This window comes from Lithobates pipiens, unplaced genomic scaffold (genome assembly GCF_037356315.1).
Source record: "Lithobates pipiens isolate NorthernLeopardFrog02 unplaced genomic scaffold, aLitPip1_a1.2 Scaffold_8, whole genome shotgun sequence".
Lineage (NCBI taxonomy): Eukaryota > Metazoa > Chordata > Amphibia > Anura > Ranidae > Lithobates > Lithobates pipiens.
Window position 1 is genome coordinate 195,319,968 of NW_027507903.1, and position 18,129 is coordinate 195,338,096.

At 44.1% G+C, this 18,129-nt stretch overlaps 1 protein-coding gene across 5 annotated transcripts in view; it reads right to left on the reverse strand.

Annotated features, from left to right (window-relative positions):
* Positions 1–18,129, reverse strand: part of PLXNB2 (plexin B2) — a 342,174-nt gene that overhangs the window by 35,848 nt on the left and 288,197 nt on the right. For all 5 annotated transcript variants that reach the window (XM_077474007.1, XM_077474008.1, XM_077474006.1 and 2 more), the window contains 6 exons: positions 16,803–17,033; positions 10,306–10,482; positions 8,971–9,107; positions 8,414–8,514; positions 6,523–6,752; positions 5,597–5,775 (listed from right to left, as the gene is read on the reverse strand). In XM_077474007.1, the coding sequence (XP_077330133.1) occupies positions 5,597–5,775; positions 6,523–6,752; positions 8,414–8,514; positions 8,971–9,107; positions 10,306–10,482; positions 16,803–17,033 (1,055 nt within the window). The remainder of the gene's footprint in view (positions 1–5,596; positions 5,776–6,522; positions 6,753–8,413; positions 8,515–8,970; positions 9,108–10,305; positions 10,483–16,802; positions 17,034–18,129) is intronic.

Consider the following 18,129-nt stretch of genomic DNA (forward strand, 5'->3'; position numbering starts at 1 on the left):
GGACCAGGAGATACAACGGAGGAGCCAACGGACCATCTCCGCATGATGGGGAACCAAGCCCGTTTTGGCCACCAGGGTGCAATCAGAATGAGATCTCCCCTTGACTGGGATAGTTTCTCTAACACCCGGGGGATGAGCACTATGGGGGGAAAGGCGTACCCCAAGCGGAAGTCCCAGTACTGAGCGAGAGCGTCCACCCCCCCGACCCCTGTTCTCTCGTGAGAATCTCTGAAGCTTCGTGTTCTTTTGGCAGGCAAACAAATCTATCTTCGGTTTTCCGAAATGACGGCTTACCAGATTGAAGAGCTCCCTGTTCAGCTCACACTCTCCCTGACGAATGGGCTGCCTGCTGAGGAAGTCCGCCTGTAAGTTGAGTGAGCCCTTTATGTGAACTGCTGAGGGATTGAGAATATTCTTCTCTGCCTCGCCAAGGATCTCTAGAGATAGCGCCCTCAAAGATTGGACCTTGTTCCTCCTTGATGGTTCAAGTAGGACACCACTACCTGATTGTCCGAGAATATCTGTACCTCTCTCCCTCGGACCTGGTCCCGGAAAAAACTCAACGCCTCCCCGACCGCTAGAAGCTCTCTGAAATTTGATGAAGCTCTGCTCTGACTGTGGTTCCAGAGACCCTGTGTATAGCGATCTCCCAAATGAGCCCCCCAGCCCCAGGAGCTCGCATCCGTCGTGATCTTTATCAGATCCAACTGTGAACATGTCCGACCTCCTGATAGATTGGAGAGGACGAGCCACCACTCTAGGAAGTCGTTTACCTCTTCTAACAGAGGAACTCTCACCTACAGGGATTCTCTCCTCCCATCCCAAAAGGAGAGCAGGAAGCCCTGAAGGCCCCGAGAGTGAAGTTGAGCCCAAGGCACAGCTGGAATGCAAGAGGCCATGAGCCCCATGCACTCTCATAACCCTCCTTCATGAGACTTTTCCGGCCTCGAGGAGGTCCACCACTGCCCTCTGAACTTTTAAAACCTTTTCTGGGCCACTGAGTCCAGTTGGTACCCTAGGGACCAGGGAGGATTTTTTGTGACCGTCCAACCCAGTGAATCCAGAGTGGCTAAGACTAAATCTCGGTCTGTCTCGAGCTGTTCTCTCGAGGGACTGTAGATTAGCAGATCGTCTAGGTACGGTATCAGTGCTACCCCCTGAAGGTGTAAAAAAGATACCACCTCAGCGAGAACCTTGGTGAAGATTCTCGGACTGGCAACCAGACTGAAGGGGAGCGCCCTGAACTGCCAATGTTCTACTCCCCGATCTGTACGTACAGCGAACCGCAGGTACGTATGATGCTCCTGGGTAATAGGCACATGCAAATAATCATCTTTCAGATCTAACACGATCATGAAAACGCCCTTCTGAAGGTGTTTTCTGACTGTATAGATCAGGTATGTCCAAAGTCCGGCCCGCGGTCCGGTTTTGAACGGCCCGCCTGATTATTTAAACGTATATATCTTTTGTGGCCCCCCGCGATCTCCCAGCACCGGGGCCACAAAAGATATATAGTCCGGCTGCCTCGGAGGGAGGAGGCGGGGCGAGTGCCATGCACACAGGGGGGAAATTTCCTGTTTACACGGCAGCCTCTGTAATAGGGAGTCCCGTCTCTGCCATTGGACGACTGTGCTGTCCATCAAAGGAGGCGGGACTTTCTCTTAAAGAGGCTGCTGTGTAAACAGGAGATTCTCCTGTAGGATGTCTTTAGCGCTCGTCCTGCCCTCCATGGCTGCACTGATGGTAATGGTGGGTGAAATTCCCGGCAATGGTGAGTGAAATTCCCGGCAATGGTGGCTGCGTGCCCGGCAATGGTGGCTGCGTGCCCGGCAACGGTGGGTGCATTCCCGGCAACGGTGGGTGCATTCCTGGCAACGGTGGCAGCATTCCCGGCAACGGTGGGTGCATTCCCGGCAACGGTGGGTGCATTCCTGGCAACGGTGGCAGCATTCCCGGCAATGGTGAGGGAATTCCTGGCAATGGTGGGTGCATTCCTGGCAATGGTGGGTGCATTCCTGGCAATGGTGGGTGCATTCCTGGCAATGGTGGGTGCATTCCTGGCAATGGTGGGTGCATTCCTGGCAATGGTGGGTGCATTGCTGGCAATGGTGGCAGCATTCCTGGCAATGGTGGCAGCATTCCTGGCAATGGTGGCAGCATTCCTGGCAATGGTGGCAGCATCCCTGGCAATGGTGGGTGCATCCCTGGCAATGGTGGGTGCATCCCTGGCAATGGTGGGTGCATCCCTGGCAATGGTGGGTGCATCCCTGGCAATGGCGGGTGCATCCCTGGCAATGGTGGGTCTGCAGATGGACACTGACCCTTATTTTGCTTCACAGTTCTTTATTTAAAATTGTAAGTTTTTTTTCCTGAAGCTTCCCTGAAGTGATGGTGCGTGTTATACGCCAATAAATACGCTGTATCCAAATAATACACTTAAGTTCAAACATTCACCACACACAGCCACAAAGGCAAGAGAATTCTTGTGGGGAAGTGTATTAGTGCTCAGACGAACACACTTAGAGCGAATTTTAATGGTTCAAAGAATGTCAGGCAAAATGGTCGGCCCTCGCACATGTTCACTTCATCAAACCTGGCCCTCTTTGTAAAATGTTTGGACATCCCTGGTATAGATGCTTTCCATCCTGAGTTTTTTGTACATCAGGAACCGGTTTAGTTTCCGCAGATTGATAATCAGCCTAAACCTTCCTGATGGCTTTAGCACCACAAAAACATGGGAGTAGAAACCTAGAGTCATCTGATCCACTGGAACAGGGATAATCACTTCCTGTTTTGCGAGTTCGTGGATGCTTCCTAAAAGTCCTCCTGCTTTTAGAGGGTCCCTGGGGGGGGGGGGGGGGGGGGGATGAGTAACAAGAAATTTTTGAGGGGGGAGAAGAGACCGAAACTCCAACTTGTATCCTTATCTTATGAGACTTGGGCTATAATGACTCTGAGATCTCTTCACACTGGGGAAGAAACTCAGAGCCTTGCACCAACTTTTATGTTGGCATCATTTTGTCTCCTTAATGGAGGGTTCGGCCCTGGAAAAAAGAATCCCATTTTCTCCTTGCCTCTTCCAATCCCCCATTTTTTCCTCTGTTGGCTCTTACCCTTAAACTGACCTTTTGCAGTGGGGCCAACGAAAAAAACTTCTTCCCTTTCTCCTTCTTGGGTTTTGTAGAGAGCTTTTTACCCTTTTTCGTGGATCGGAAGCCTAAAGCGAAGCCTAAAAGGATTGAAGGGTGGCAAGCATCTCTGTCTGCAGCGCCCGGCATTCTTTAGCCACTTGTGCTGTCTTCTTTGCCTGCCAACTTGTAGATGTATTTGTAACAGAAAGGCTTGTTGTGGTCCTGTGAAAGTTTATCATTACAGTACCCACAGTGCCTAGATTTTTACACGACTTTAGCTTTTGGCCTGCTGACCGTCCCCTGGGCAGTCCATTCTGTTTTTTAAATTAAAGTCTCTCAGCTAAGTCTCCTTTTTTAGGGGAAGGGGGGAAAAAAAGGGACCACCCCAATTGTCACCGCCCCCTCAAGCTCCAGCAGAGTTACTCACCCCCTGTGGCAACCTCAGTTGCTGTGAGCTCCGGTCCACCCTCTTTCTCCATCTTGCAGGGGTCTAGATGAAGCTTATGCAGGTGCTCAGACCTTCGAGGGCTTAGTGGACCTCTGGCCCCTCGCTCTGTCCCGCCTGCTGCCTTGTGTCAGTGCTCTGTAGACAGCACCATGCTTAGCATCCAGCACTTTTCTTTTTTTTAAGTCCTCAGCTGCCGGAAATGACCTCATGTAAGCCTCGGCAGCTTCCGAGCCGAGCGGGTACAGACAGACAGGCAGCTGAACACAGCCTCCTCCAGTCACCCTGGAATCCCGAGGCATCAGGAGACAAAATAGAGGGCCTCCCCACCCTCAGCCACCTTTGGGTAAAGGGAGGGAAGGATGAGCAAACATGGCCTCCTGGGGTTATGGACAACTCACCTATCCTAGTGCCCCAGCAACACACAGGGGAGTCCATCCACCTGTTTCTAAGGGAAAGAGGTTCAACCTCCTACAGCCTCCGCAGTCCCCACTGACTGCTCCGAGCCCTGATTCAAGGGGGGCCCATGGTCCCCGACCTAAGGTCTCTAGTAAAAATAACAAACGGTTTCGCAGCCTCCTTGGAGGGAAACACAATCAATAACTGAGGGTCAGAGGGAGGGGAGGTGCCATTTAAACTCTGTTGTTGATTGTGTTTCCTGCCAGGTGATACCAGTCATCTCTTAGGTGTGTCATCCTGGAAGATGACTGGAGAAAAACACAGTGCAATTGCTATGAAGTGCGATGCTGGAAAATGCCATTCGCTTGTGTTTCTCGCATTGCATCAGTGTGAACCGGGGGTCAAGCTTAAAATGGTTGACAGACTTGCTTTAAAGCCTTATGTACATAGATTTTCAATATTTGCTTTTTGTTAAAGCAAACATTTAGGTATAAAAATATAGTAGCTGCCACTGCAGAACAGGTTTTAAAAGGTTCATATGCTTGGGTTTTGCATTTTGATCCTGGCTTTACTGACCTAGAACAAACATGAACACAGTATATTGGGAGCTGCTGGAATTTCTATCCTGCATGTTTCCTCTAGATCCCTGAAGCCACAATCAGGATGACAGCTCTGCACTCTTATAATTAAAGCAGCAATGGCATCTCTGATATTTCTATTCTTACAAGTTCCCTTCATAACTGAATTCAAAATGAATGAAAGTGAAACATGCTCAGAACAGAAAATGCATTTACGGGGATTCAAAACAATGCCACAAACACGCTTCAAATGCAGTTTTAAACATCTATGTAGACAAGCCATAAAATACTTTGTTACAGAGATTACACTACCAGAAAGATTTGAAAACGAGCGTATACAACAGTGGCACCTTGCAGGGAATGCCCAGCTGCTGTGATATATGTGGAAACCCACATACTGTAAGCTTGCAAGTTTTGAAGAAAAACATTTTTAAATACTAATGTGTGTCAAATGTTTAACTAAAGCCTGGTATTCACGATTTGTTTTTTAGTCTGGAAAAACTGACAGCTTCAGTCAGAGCCACTGTACTAACAATCCAACGTTAGTACAGCAATCTAACCTGCTGAGCTGTTGTGTTCTGAGAGGGAGACACCTCCCACCAGAACACTCTGATCAGCCATTGGCTGAGCGCGCTGATCGGGAGGCGGTCAGCTGCTGGTTTTCCTGCATGCTCGTCTGACAGAAGCCAAAACGGCTGGCTTCTGTAAGATTGGCTGACACACACACGTGCCGAATGTCAGACATTTTTTATTGAACCGCCCGAGGTCTCCCGACATTCGGGCCATGTCTACTAGGCATAAGACCAATGCCACAGTTAGAGTGAAAGAAAAGATCAGTAACCCACAGGAGTCAGAAGACTTCATTCACTAACCTGACTAATCTTCAAAGCCCTTTGCCCTTTTCTATTTAAATAGGCCCACTCATGTTTTAGGCATGTGCACTAGAGGTCACATGACAATATGCTGGATCTTATGTGAATAGGTTTACATCATTACTCATACTGTATATCACATATAAACGGCAATCAAAATTTTACTCTTACCTTCTGAGCATCAGTTTGGGATTCTTGGCCACGTACTGTTCCATTAACTCTACAAATAAGGTTCTCATTATGTCGCTGTAGTATTCTAGTTTCCCATGCAAGGCAACCGTAAGCAGTGAGGCAAAGTAAAGCTTTTCCCTGGCAGAGAAGCCTTTCTGGTTTTCTAGTGTATGGATGAACTATGAAAGAACAAGAGGGGGGGTATACAATTTTAATGTACAATAAACACCAACTTCTTTCTCACAAAGCTACCTGCTGCAGCTTCTGTACATTGACAATTACATAACTGATTTAGGCTAGGTTCACACCATAGCAATGCGGGAACGCCGCAAATCCGCGGCGTTTTCCCGCATCGCATGCCTCCCGCCGGCAGTTCACACTGCCCTATGCGGACTGCTGGGAGTGTCAATGAAATGTTAACGACACCCCCAGATCCGTCCGCATATCGCAGTGCGATCTGCACACTCGCACAGGAATCGGATCGCATGGTGTGAACACCCATGCGATCCGATTCTGCTGCGGACCAAAAAAAGGGTCCCGTGCGAGTTTGCGGCGGGAGCGATGCGAATTCAGCCATACTATCTGTATGGCTGAACTCGCATCGCTACGGAGATCGGATGTGATTTGCACTGCAGTGCGGTGCGAATCACATCCGGATCTCTCACCCGCAGCGGTGTGAACCGGACCCAACGTGACATTTTTCAAAAATTTCTGATAATTGTCCCTCATGTTACAGAGGTTTTGGAAATATTAGGACCATTGTTGGGTATCTAGTAATTCCATCTGCTGATCCTGATGACATCTTCATCTTAGTGCAACATTAATTCAAAAGCATTATGAGTCGGAAGGTAAGGTGATTGTCTAATGTGGACACCAGGAAAGAAAATTAGAATATTCATAAATACTGCTATTAACCCAATACTCACAATAGTCAGGAAAGACTTGCTGTTCAGAAGATTGGAAAACTGGTTGAGAGCCTGCTCTACAATTTGACGTCTTGCTTCCGGAATGTCCAGTTTGCCGGTGATCATTACGTCTTTTTCTCCATCTTTTGATGGCCAGAAGAAAACCCTGTCTGTATAGGTCTTGTAATCCAGAAATGGGATGCCAGCTTCATTGAGGTCACTGGTCTGATCTTCCATCTCAATCATGAGATCTAAAAACATTATAAACCATAACTTGATATAATGCCATGCTGAATGTTAGTGTCAGTGTCTAGTGTTGTGTTTTGGAGTTGTCAGGTTAGGGTATTGCACTGTATGGACAGCATGTCCTTGGTTAAACTTTACTCCTATTGCTATGAGATTTAATTCACATAGAAACCTGTGCTACAGTGTGGACTGGGGAGGTGAAAGATTATTGACACGACCATCATTCAAGGAGATTAACAGGCTGCGAGGTGCAACCAGGTAAGCATTATCTCAGATAACCACGACATGGAGAAGGCTCCTCTCTATACCAGAACATAACATAGCTAATATTTTTTCACATTTAACTTAAGTTTTTTTAAAAATATAACAATTACAAGTTAGGTTGATCAAAAATTCATGCCTAACAATTTCAATCGCTTAAGGAGATGCTGTATAAAATATTAGGTCCGATTAACTAAATTTCCCCATCTATGCACTGCTGCATCCCATAATTATTTTCTCTGCCTCAGATGCTAGTGTTTAAAAGTGCTTCCAGGAAGTCCAATTTACACTGCTGCCCAGGAGTGGTCCGATTGTGGGGCCTTAGCACCCTGAAGATCCTGCACTTATGCATCCTGGACGCATGGATATCGGCAATATTTACACCCACTTCTGAAAACTGAGCATCCCTAAGTCTAGGTTCACATCTATGCTGCTGCGCTTGATTGGTTTTTCAGGCATGTTTTGCAGTGCATTTGGTTTTTAAACCCTTTTTTTATGCGTTTTGCATGCAGTTTTCATGCATTTTACAGTTTACATTTTTTTTTCCGTCTCTATAAACACACTGTAAACACACTTTATATTGCTAAGGAGGGGACAGACAGCTGACTGTAAAAAAAGCAAAAACGCAGGTCTATACCCAGGCCCTTTGGGTCTAGTATGGATTCCGAGGGGACCCCCTGCCAAAAATGTAGAAAATATATATAAGAGATGCTACACAGCAGGCAACATCACAATGGAGGAAAACAGCCGTAAAAGAAGTGAGGCTTCTTTTTTTGTGGGTAACCGGCGGCAGGGAGAAGACGGCAGCAGGGCCATTTTATTTTTATTACATTTCATTGCTTTTTCAGGTGAATGGGTAGGTGTACGATGCACCTGATACCTATTCACATGGGGGAGCCAAGATCTGGGGGCCCATTTCTTAAAAGGGGGCTTCCAGATTCCGATAAGCCCCCGTCCACAGACCCAGATGACCACTGGCCAGGGTTGACTGGAAAGGACCCTTGTCCACATCAACATGGGGCAAGGTGCTTTTGGGGAGAGCCAGAGCACCCATCTTACCCATGTGCAGGACATGTGGCCTGGTATGGTTCAGGAGGGGGGTTTCTTGGACACTCGCTAGTTCCCCCATTTTTCCTGACCTGCAGGCATGCTCGACAGCTGATGACTCAACACTTGCATTTTTGCTGTGGTTTCAATGAAGTGGAAATCATGTTAAATGGACTGTAGTGCATTTCTGCAAACTGCAAAATGCACAAAAAACGCATAGGTGTGAACCTAGGGTCAGTAGACATTACATATTAACATTTGTTTGTGATCGATATGAAATGGGTGAAACACAGATACATTTCAAGCTTACATTATGCAGAGAACAAAGCATTTTTTACAACAAATAATCCAATATTACCTGTGAATTCCTTCTTGCAGCGGTCTCTGACACTTTCCTCTAATCCTTCCAGTTGTTGCTTGACTTTCTCATACTCCCTCTCTGCCTGCTGACTCTTCCTCCTACAGAAATAACAGTGATCTATTAGAGACTCTTAAGCACATGAAGTCGGTACAGGATATACATTTTTACAGGTACAAAGCAGTTTTTTTTTGCTTCGGATGTAGACTTGTTAGACTTGCAAAAATAACCATTCCCAGAAGATGACAAAAATAGCAGAACTATTCGAGCACATACATAATTGCCAACAGCTTTGCACACCTGTGCCGAGTGCTGGATCTTGTTTTTATTACACATAATTTATGGCTTTCTGGAGAAATTTGTTCTTTTTCTATTTAACCATTAGTTTGCACCTCTTTAGGACAGAACATAATGTTAATTGGACCAAACTGACACAAGCAAGATATGCAAAAGGCATGACAAGGCAATTTATTTAGAGAAATTCAACTGCATTTATAATCAAAATAGGTGAAGCCACAGAGACCTTAAATATATAGAGTAAAAAACAAACCACTTACCGGTAGAAATAGATAGATATACCAATGATTAAAATCATTGGTATGAGGACCACAGGAATGATGATATGCAGAGGTATTACTGGTGACTGTCCATATTCTACTTTTCCCAGGACCCATTCTCTGTTTCCAAACTGAACCTAAACAGGGGGGAAAAAAAAGACTATATGACAAATCTTTGACAAAGCATTCTAGTAGTTTACAGTAAAGCAGAAACAAAATCAATGAGATTTCATTCTTCCTATATAAATCGAAGAGCCAACTACTACATGAATAGTAAAGCGCCTAACTCAAAGGAAAAGTGAGAAAAAAACACAGGCTGCAGCACTACAGCAAGGAGGCACGCAAGATGCAGTCCCTTACTTTGACCCACCACAACAATTACTAGTGCATTTAGTTTGAGGCTATATGTGGCCAATTCCTTACTCCTTGAGCTACCATTCTGTAGTCAGAATCTGAAATTCATAGAGTGGAGCCTAACATTCAGCCTAAATCTAATGGGTGTAGGGGAGACATCTGCCAATTCATTTCCATTTTGGAGCCCCAGGGAAAAAGGATACAGTTGGAGGATGCACTTTACAAAGTGTAATGTCTCAAACGTTGATTTCGCTAAACTGAATATTTAAAGTGGTTGTAAACCCTTACAAACCACTTTGACCTACAGGTAAGCCTAGATTAAGGCTTACCTGTAGGTCCAAGCAATATCTCCTAAACCTATATGGTTTAGGAGATATTTGCCCGAAAACGGGCACCGCTGTCTACGGCGCATGCGCCGTAGACAGCGGCGCACAGGCGCACTGAACGCGGCAGTTCCAAAAATGGAGCTGCCGCATTTGACGACTCCCGTGCGCATGCGCGGGAGTGACGTCATCGCGGCTTCGCCGAATGACAGAGGCGGAGCTGCGAGACGCCACCAGCAAGATGAATGCGGCGGACTACAGGGGACAGCATGACTTCGCTGGCTCCTGTGTCAGGTAAGTGACACATAATGGGCTACTATGCGATGCATAGTAGTCCATTATGCTTTACCTTTGCAGGGAAAAAAAGAGGAAGTAAACTCATCAGGGTTTACTTCCTCTTTAACTTTGCCATTACTACAAACCCAATTAAAACAAAAGGAAGCACTGCACACAAACAATGGAAAAAAAAAAAAAAAGTTTTGAGATAGTGATTTCATGTACTGCCGCATTTCCAGAAAAGGAAACCCTACACCTGACTGTTGCACTGGGTGCCGAACCCTCCAGTACAGCCATAATTTCCATAATGGACCTAGAACATGGCCATCAAGATGTAATTACCAGAAAACAAAAGACATGTCATAGACATTGCAGAACATACCGTGAATTCTGGCAAATTATCTGTGGTATCCCTCTTATGGCGTCTTCGGGGTTGAGGCTGCTCTTCAGGTGGAACACAGTATAAATCCGTTAATGTCAATGTACTTATTTTGCAAATACTTTCTCCAACATATGCCTTCGCTTCCTGCATTGTCATTGCAGCATTCAGGTTTTTTCCCTACATAAGAAACAACGAAATCAATAATGTGCAACAGCCTGCCATTCAACCGAGGTCATGAGGTTGCCTATGCTGGTGCAATATATAATAATTTTATGAAATATCAAGTCCAGCCATAAGTAACATTTCAGTTATATAAGGAGATTGGTGGGCTGGGTACTCCACTGGCTTTTGGACTTTTCTTTACTTGCATTTCTACCACAAAAGAAATACAATTAAGCCTAAATGGGAGAGCGGGACATCTTGCTATGACTGAAGGCCAAACCAAAACCAGTCTGTCACAACATTAAGACAGAGGTACATTAAGATAGAGGAACCCTTAAAAAGAACTCCAGTCATTTATAGAAAATTTTTTAAAATCAGCACATATGAATACTGTAGCTGCTGACCTTTAATAAACAGGTCTTCACCAGCGTAAGGACCCAGCGTTGTCACCTCCTGGACCAGTTTGCTGGTCTTTGGGTCCCAGGCACTGTAATCTTGAGCTCAGGGAGCTGGCTGTGATTTCCTGCTGGCTCACAACCGGCTCTGCCCATGCGCTAATTGTGCTGCAATTTGTCAATGGTCCTGGAGCTTCCTAGAACCTATGACAAAGTGGGAATGGGGACCTTCAAGAAATAGGTACCAGCTCCCTAAAAATATTTTTTTTACATTAATGGCAGAGCTGAGAAGTGGGGAAAAATGAGTAGAACCCCTACTAAACTACTAAAATGACTGCATCCACAGCTCACTGTACATGTTTGAGAAAAACGTTCCTTACATTTCTGGTCAGTCAAAAAGTGCTCTCATACAGATATCAGAGGTGCAAAAACGGCTCCTTTCTCAAGAATCCCCTAAAACAACCTCTGGAGAAACCAATGATTTAAGTCTGCATCATCAAAAAATTTCAAATGACTTTTGATTGGACTAATCCCTTACATTTGAAAAACACATTACATTATTAAAATATGAGCACCATCCCTCTTGTTTGTGCAATATTTACAGAAACTGCTGCCAAACAAGAGCTTTGCTCTGTTACCGCTGGGAAATGCCATCTTACCTTTCACAATGCAAGACATTGAAGCCAGGCTGTCATTCATAGCATGTACATTAAAGGCACCCTCATGCGTTATTGCTGTATGTGCACATTGACACCTAAGAGTCATGGTTGGAAATGAAGACAAGGGAAGCCAAGGGGGTGGATTATGATGGTACCACTATATTTGCAGAATTACTATGGCCTCCCTTGAAAGAAGATATGTACTGTAGCCTCCAATTATGAATGTATCTACACATATGGGTTTTCTCCCCCAACAAAGTCCCATATTTCCCTGTTGATCCTGCCAGTGAAGTCTCCCTGATGCAGCTTCCTGTGATGGTGTTGCAACAATGCTTCTTCTGAATTCAAGGCATTGTTGCTTTTAAGAAAGGTAAAAAAAAATGTTGCATGGGGTGCAGCTATCAGCATTGTTACTGCTGAGTCACAAGCCTGTACCTTTCAATCACCACTTGGCCACAACCATTCCTGCCCACTGGACTGACAACACTGCCTGAAAAACTATCCCACTGTGAGCTGAAGTGTCTGGGAGGGGGATGTGCGAGACACAACTGAAGCAGGAACTGGCTCAGGGGTGGTACATTTTCTTCCATTTATGTGTAGAAGCTTGTGCAGCACTTAGTAACTGGGTTTGGAAATTGTTTAGATTTATATAGGATTCTTTAGCCGCTATTGATTCAGAACAATTTGTGTCAGCTTGCCATCACTGATGTATAAATAATCATGCAATGTGCTCATAAATACTATACTCAAGAAAGACTGATACTTTACTACACAAAATAAAAAAAAAAGAAGGAAACTAAAGGGTATACGGGTTCAGTTCAGAGATGAATTGAGGTCTGTAAACACAAATACACATAATAGTAATAATTTTAGTTATTGTAGCATCATAGGCCTTTTATGCTTTTCTTGCATCTGTCATACAAATAAAAGTATGTATGTTGAAGAGATAAAAAAAAAAAAAAAAAAAAAAAAAACACTCTCTCTCTCTCTAGATATAGATATATATATAGAGAGAGTTTTATTTCTCAAATTTAGAAAATATACCTTAGTTTCATTAATGCAAATCACGTTGCAATTAATTCACGTTTCATTAATGCAAGTCAAGTCTAGAATCCATAGGATATAACCATACCCCAGTGATGATTATATAAAACTAACACAAGAGGGCACTATAAGCAAATTATGTAATAAGAAGCATTAGTATTTAGTGAATGTTCAATTTCCATTAGTGAAACGGGTGCCCTGTGTTTCATGTGGTTTTGTTTTAAAATGATTTTATTGAACATTTTAAACAAACGACAAGACAGAGCGGTACAACACAGTGGTATGTTATTCCAGACTTGTCCACAATTCTTTCTAAATGTTACAAAATCACTCGCACCAAAAATAATTGGATTTTTGCCTGCAAAATATCAGCATCCTCACCAGCCTTTAAGTCCACCTGGTAAGAAATGTATAGGTATGTACTGAAGAACAGGTTGCGACCTGGCCCACGCATAGCCCAAGAGGCCCCCACATACCTAGTAGAGTGCGCCTTTACCTGAAAATGCAGAACCTTATCCTTCAATAAGATGCCAGATTCCCTGCTTACTGTTGAACTTAGTAGCCCCACCTGGCCTTTCCTAGAGCCTTCCGGAAGGACAAACCATTAAATCCAACTGCCTGATTGCTGCAGACATTTTCAAATATATCTTGACAGTCCGAACCACATCTAATGTGTTCAAAGCTTTCTCTTCCGGCAACTAAGGACTGGGGAAAAAATGAAGGCAAGACAATAACTTGATTCAAATGAAAACTCAAAACCACCTTTGGTAAGAGTGACGGATGAGGACAAAGTACCACTTTGTTGCGGTGGAGAATTAAAAACAGCTTCTTACAGGAAAGGGCCACCAATTTGGATACTTTTCTCGCCGAAGTGATAGCCACCAAAAATATTTTTTTTTTCTTCAAGTGAACAGTAGTAAACGGAATCTCATGAATTGGCTCAAAAGGAGTTTTGTTTTTTTTTCTTTTGCAAAATAGACAAAAGCTAATTCAAGTGCCATGGACACAGAGGAGACTTAACCGGTATAACCACAAAGGTTTCTTCCTGAACAAATGTTCATATCAATGAGTGAGAAGCAATTGGTCTCTGGGGAAAAAAAAAGAAAAAATCCTGCCAGGGTCAACATCTGCCCTTTAAATGGTACTTAAAGGGGCTGTAAAGTCTCAAGGTTTTTCACCTTAATGCATTCTTTGCATTAAGGTGAAATCCTTCTGTGCTGCAGCTGCCCCCAGAGGCCCCCCCCCCCCCCCCCATTTCTTACCTATACCCGTTCGTTCTAGCGACGAGCACAAGCCCAGTGGCTCCAGCTGATGTCTCTGTCCTCATTGGATAGATTGATGGCAGAAGGAGCCACTGGCTCTCGTCGCTGTCAATCAAATCCAGTGACACAAGAGCGGGGGGTGGGGCCGAGTCCGGCTGTCTGTCAATGGATGCAGCAGCGGGACTCGCGAGTACGCCCACGCGGGTGTCCCCATGGAAAGCGGCTCTCCATGGGGTCACCCAATGATAAGGAGGGGCTAGGAGCACCCCTGTGGAACCCCAAAAGTGGAGGTTCGGGGCTGCTTTGTGCAAAACCCTTGCACAGAGAAGGTATAACACATTTGTTATAAAAAAAATAAACACTTTAAAGCCAAAATAAATTCTACCCCCGATTCAAGGAAAGCCAAAATGTGAACAATCATATACTTACAGGGATAGCACTTCCTGGTCCCACACTAGGACACAAGATCTCCTATAAGTCCTATGATAAATCTTTGTGGCTGAAGCAATCAGCAATACTACCTTATGTGCTATGGTACAAATGCTCACCAAAAAATTTCACCTAAATGTATTGATTAGCTGCTATATGTAAGAAATCCCTCAAAAGCACTCAAAAAATATCAATAAATACAGTGCTGAAGTTATTTCCAAACATATCTACAAATACAGAATGTCTTCAAACATCTAGAAATTCCCCAAAGTGCTCCTTCCACCACGCTTCTTACGTCTGTTAACTCATTACTAATGGAACGAAAAAAAGGGAAAAACTGCGCTACGGAATACAAATGGTATTGAACGGAAGCTGCAATTCAAATGTACACCAAGAATACACCAAACAGAAATAGAAAAAAGAAAGAACTGCGCTAACCACGAATACCCAAAGTGAATAGGGTATTCACTTTGGGTATTCGTGGTTAGCGCAGTTCTTTCTTTTTTCTAACTCATTACTAATGTCTGCCTCTGCATGCGATTGGTTCCCACTGGATAAAGTAGCGAAAAATCTCTTTGGCAGCACAAACACCCTATCTGGGTGATCCCATTCAGCAAATATCTGCTCTTTTAATAGAGGGTGCAGGGGAAAAGCTTGTTAACTCAGGCAGGCATAAAGATCCCATAGAGGAGAAATTTACCAATGAGGATTCAACAGGAGATAACCTGAAATCAGATCAACCCATCTAAGGAGGGGATTGAACTAACACACTCAGAGAGATGGCCCCTAAACCTATTCCTCAGATGTGGAATCCACCATTTGACCTTCTTTAACCGGTTCCCGACCAGCGCACGCCAATGTACGTCGGCAGAATGGCACGGGCAGGCATATTGGCGTACAGGTACGTCCAATCTTCAATGCTGCCCTGCCATCGCAAGCGAGCCGCGGATGGCGCACTCGCGCGCCGGTCGGGACCCCCCTGAGTCCGGTCACGGGTCCCGCGGACTCGATCGCCGCGGGCATACCCGCGATCGTCTCGCGGGACGGCTGAATGGAGGAAATGCCGTGTAAACAGCATTTCTCCATTCTGCCTAGCAACTAGTGACGCTGATCTCTGCTCCATGTGATTGGAGCAGAGATCAGTGTTCACTAAATGAAAGCCCAACCCCCCCACAGTTAGTAACACACCCCTAGGAACACTTAACCCCTACACTGCCACCCACTGGTTAACCCCTTCACTGCCAGTGACATTTACACAGGAATCACAGCATTTATATAGCACCGATTACTGTATAAATGACAATGGTCCCAAAAATGTGTCCAAAATGTCCGATGTGTCTGCCACAATGTCGCAGTCACAATAAAAATCGCTGATCGCCGCCATTACTAGTAAAAAAAATAATAAAAAATTAGTAATAAAAATGCCATAAAACTATCCCTATTTTGTAAATGCTATAGCTTTTGCGCAAACCAATAATCGCTTATTGCGATTTTTTTTACCAAAAATATGTAGAAGAATACGTATCTGCCTAAACTGAGGGAAAAAAATGTTTTTTATATATTTTTGGGGGATATTTATAACAAAAAGTTAAAAATAATGCGTTTTTCAAAATTGTCGCTCTATTTTTGTTTATAGCGCAAAAAATAAAAACCGCAGGGGTGATCAAATACCACCAAAAGAAAGCTCTATTTGTGGGAAAAAAAAGGACGTCAATTTTGTTTGGGAGCCACGTCGCACGACCGTGCAATTGTGAGTTAAAGCGACGCAGTGCCGAATCGCAAAAAGTGGTCTGGTCTTTGACCAGCAAAATGGTCCGGTCTGTAAGTGGTTAAGCTCTATTTTGACCACCTTCTCATCCATATTCACCTGCTCCTCCTCCTCCAACTGGAGGGGAATCTGGTGAAGTGGAATGCTTCCGCTTCTTACCATCTTGTGCCATGGAGGTGAGCATGCCAGCAATTTTTCCCTCTGTGCCAACAAAAGCAGCAGCCAAGTCATCCTTAGAGACACAAGTGGAGGTTAATGTTCCTGCAGTGGCCACAATATCAGACAGGCGTAGGGGCTCAGATGCACCAGTCTCATCTGGTCTGTTGGGAGACACAAACTCAAAACTGATTGGTGGCACTGCTGCCCCTTATACCAGCTCTGCTCCCCTTCCCCACTTTCTGGATGACATCCTAAGCTTGCTGAGGAATAACAGGGTCTGTGCCAGACCGGCAACCCCACTCTCAGTTGAGAGGTCAGTCCTGCCACACCACACAGCAGTGCACAATAGATTTAATTGATGAGCTCTTGATTTAGCAATGAGATATGGTTTCCCAAATTTGTCTCCAGTGCCTTTCCCTCAGTGTTCCACATATGGAAGGGGAATAGAGGACTGTCCTTTTAACACCGAGTTCTATATGGTATTGACTGTGCCCAAAGCTGAGGGATCATGATGGCAAATAAAGTTCTTATGGTTTGTAAAAAGGAAGAGTGCCTTTTAGTACAGACTAAAGTGGACAACTAAAATAACTTGCTCATCATACACAAGGACATAAATTACCTTGGCATTAATTAGATTATTCACTTGCTTCAATATGCCATCTGTGAAGTTATCAAAAGTGGGATCAGAAATGTAATTGAAAGAAAGTTCAGCTGTCTGTAGAGGTGTTTCAAAGCCATCCATTTTAATCCGACAGATAACCTCAGAGTTCAGGTGATGTTCCAACACTTGTGGAGAGGAGAATATTATTACCGTGTCATTGACTCTCTCAAGGATGTCTTGCTTTTCGATCTGTAAAGAGTAAAAGAAAAACGCTGATCTCTCCGAGAACATAATAAAGGCAACTGCAGGACTTAATGGAATTAAAAGGGAGTGACGATAGATCAAAGAGATGTTGCGTGGCACAGTAAAATAATCAATAATAAAGACAGAAAAAGAAACAGAAAATGTACAATAATAAAAAAAAAATTACAAATATGTAATATCTTTGGAAGATCAATAATGAGCAAGACTGAGAAGTTTATACTGTTAATAGTATATAAAAAAAATATACATTAAACGTTTTTACATTGGTAAGATTATACAACAGTTTCAAATGTGGCCATTTTGACTTTAATAATGGAGCTCTCACTGCAATGAAGGTCAGACATACACGCAGAAAATGTATTTCCTACAAACTCAGGTGGCAGGAAATAAATTGGCTCGATTCCCCCATCAACACAGACCGTGTTGACAGGGGAATTCCTCCTGGCGAGCAATTGTCTTCCCCCAGCGTTGGAAGCCGTCACCCCCAGGAGAAGACGGTGATTATCACTAGTGGCTATAGCAGCCACTTGCGATAATAGCAAACGAATCCGGCAGGCTGGTTGTATATTCAGCCTGACCATTAATAGTTGGAATCTAACTCGGTTCCCACTATACAGGCCGAGATTCGAACAGTGTATGGCCGGGCTTTAGGGTAGATATTGTCTCATTTCCCTGATGACAAGATGTTAATTTCAAAAGAACTCAAGTTTTGTACAAGGATTAGTTTGATTGGTTGCTTCTTCATAAAAAATATCGCCAGAAAAAAAGCCTGTGGTTTCCAAAAAAACAAACAAAAAAAAAAAAAAAACACCACATGGACTACACCATAGAACACACATAGACAGCACAATACCTAAAAAAGTGCAACGTTTATGTGATTTGTTATTCAGGTGTCATGTTAGACTGCAAAGAGTTAAAAAAAATATGTTAACTTGTGCAAACAGACTTTTATAAAATGATCACCAACAGAAATTTATATTCGTAAACATATATAACTTTAAGGCAAAGTTCAGACAGGCTCTTGATGCTGTAAAGCAGGGGCTCAACCTTTTACAGAGCGAGGATCACTTAAAAAAAAATT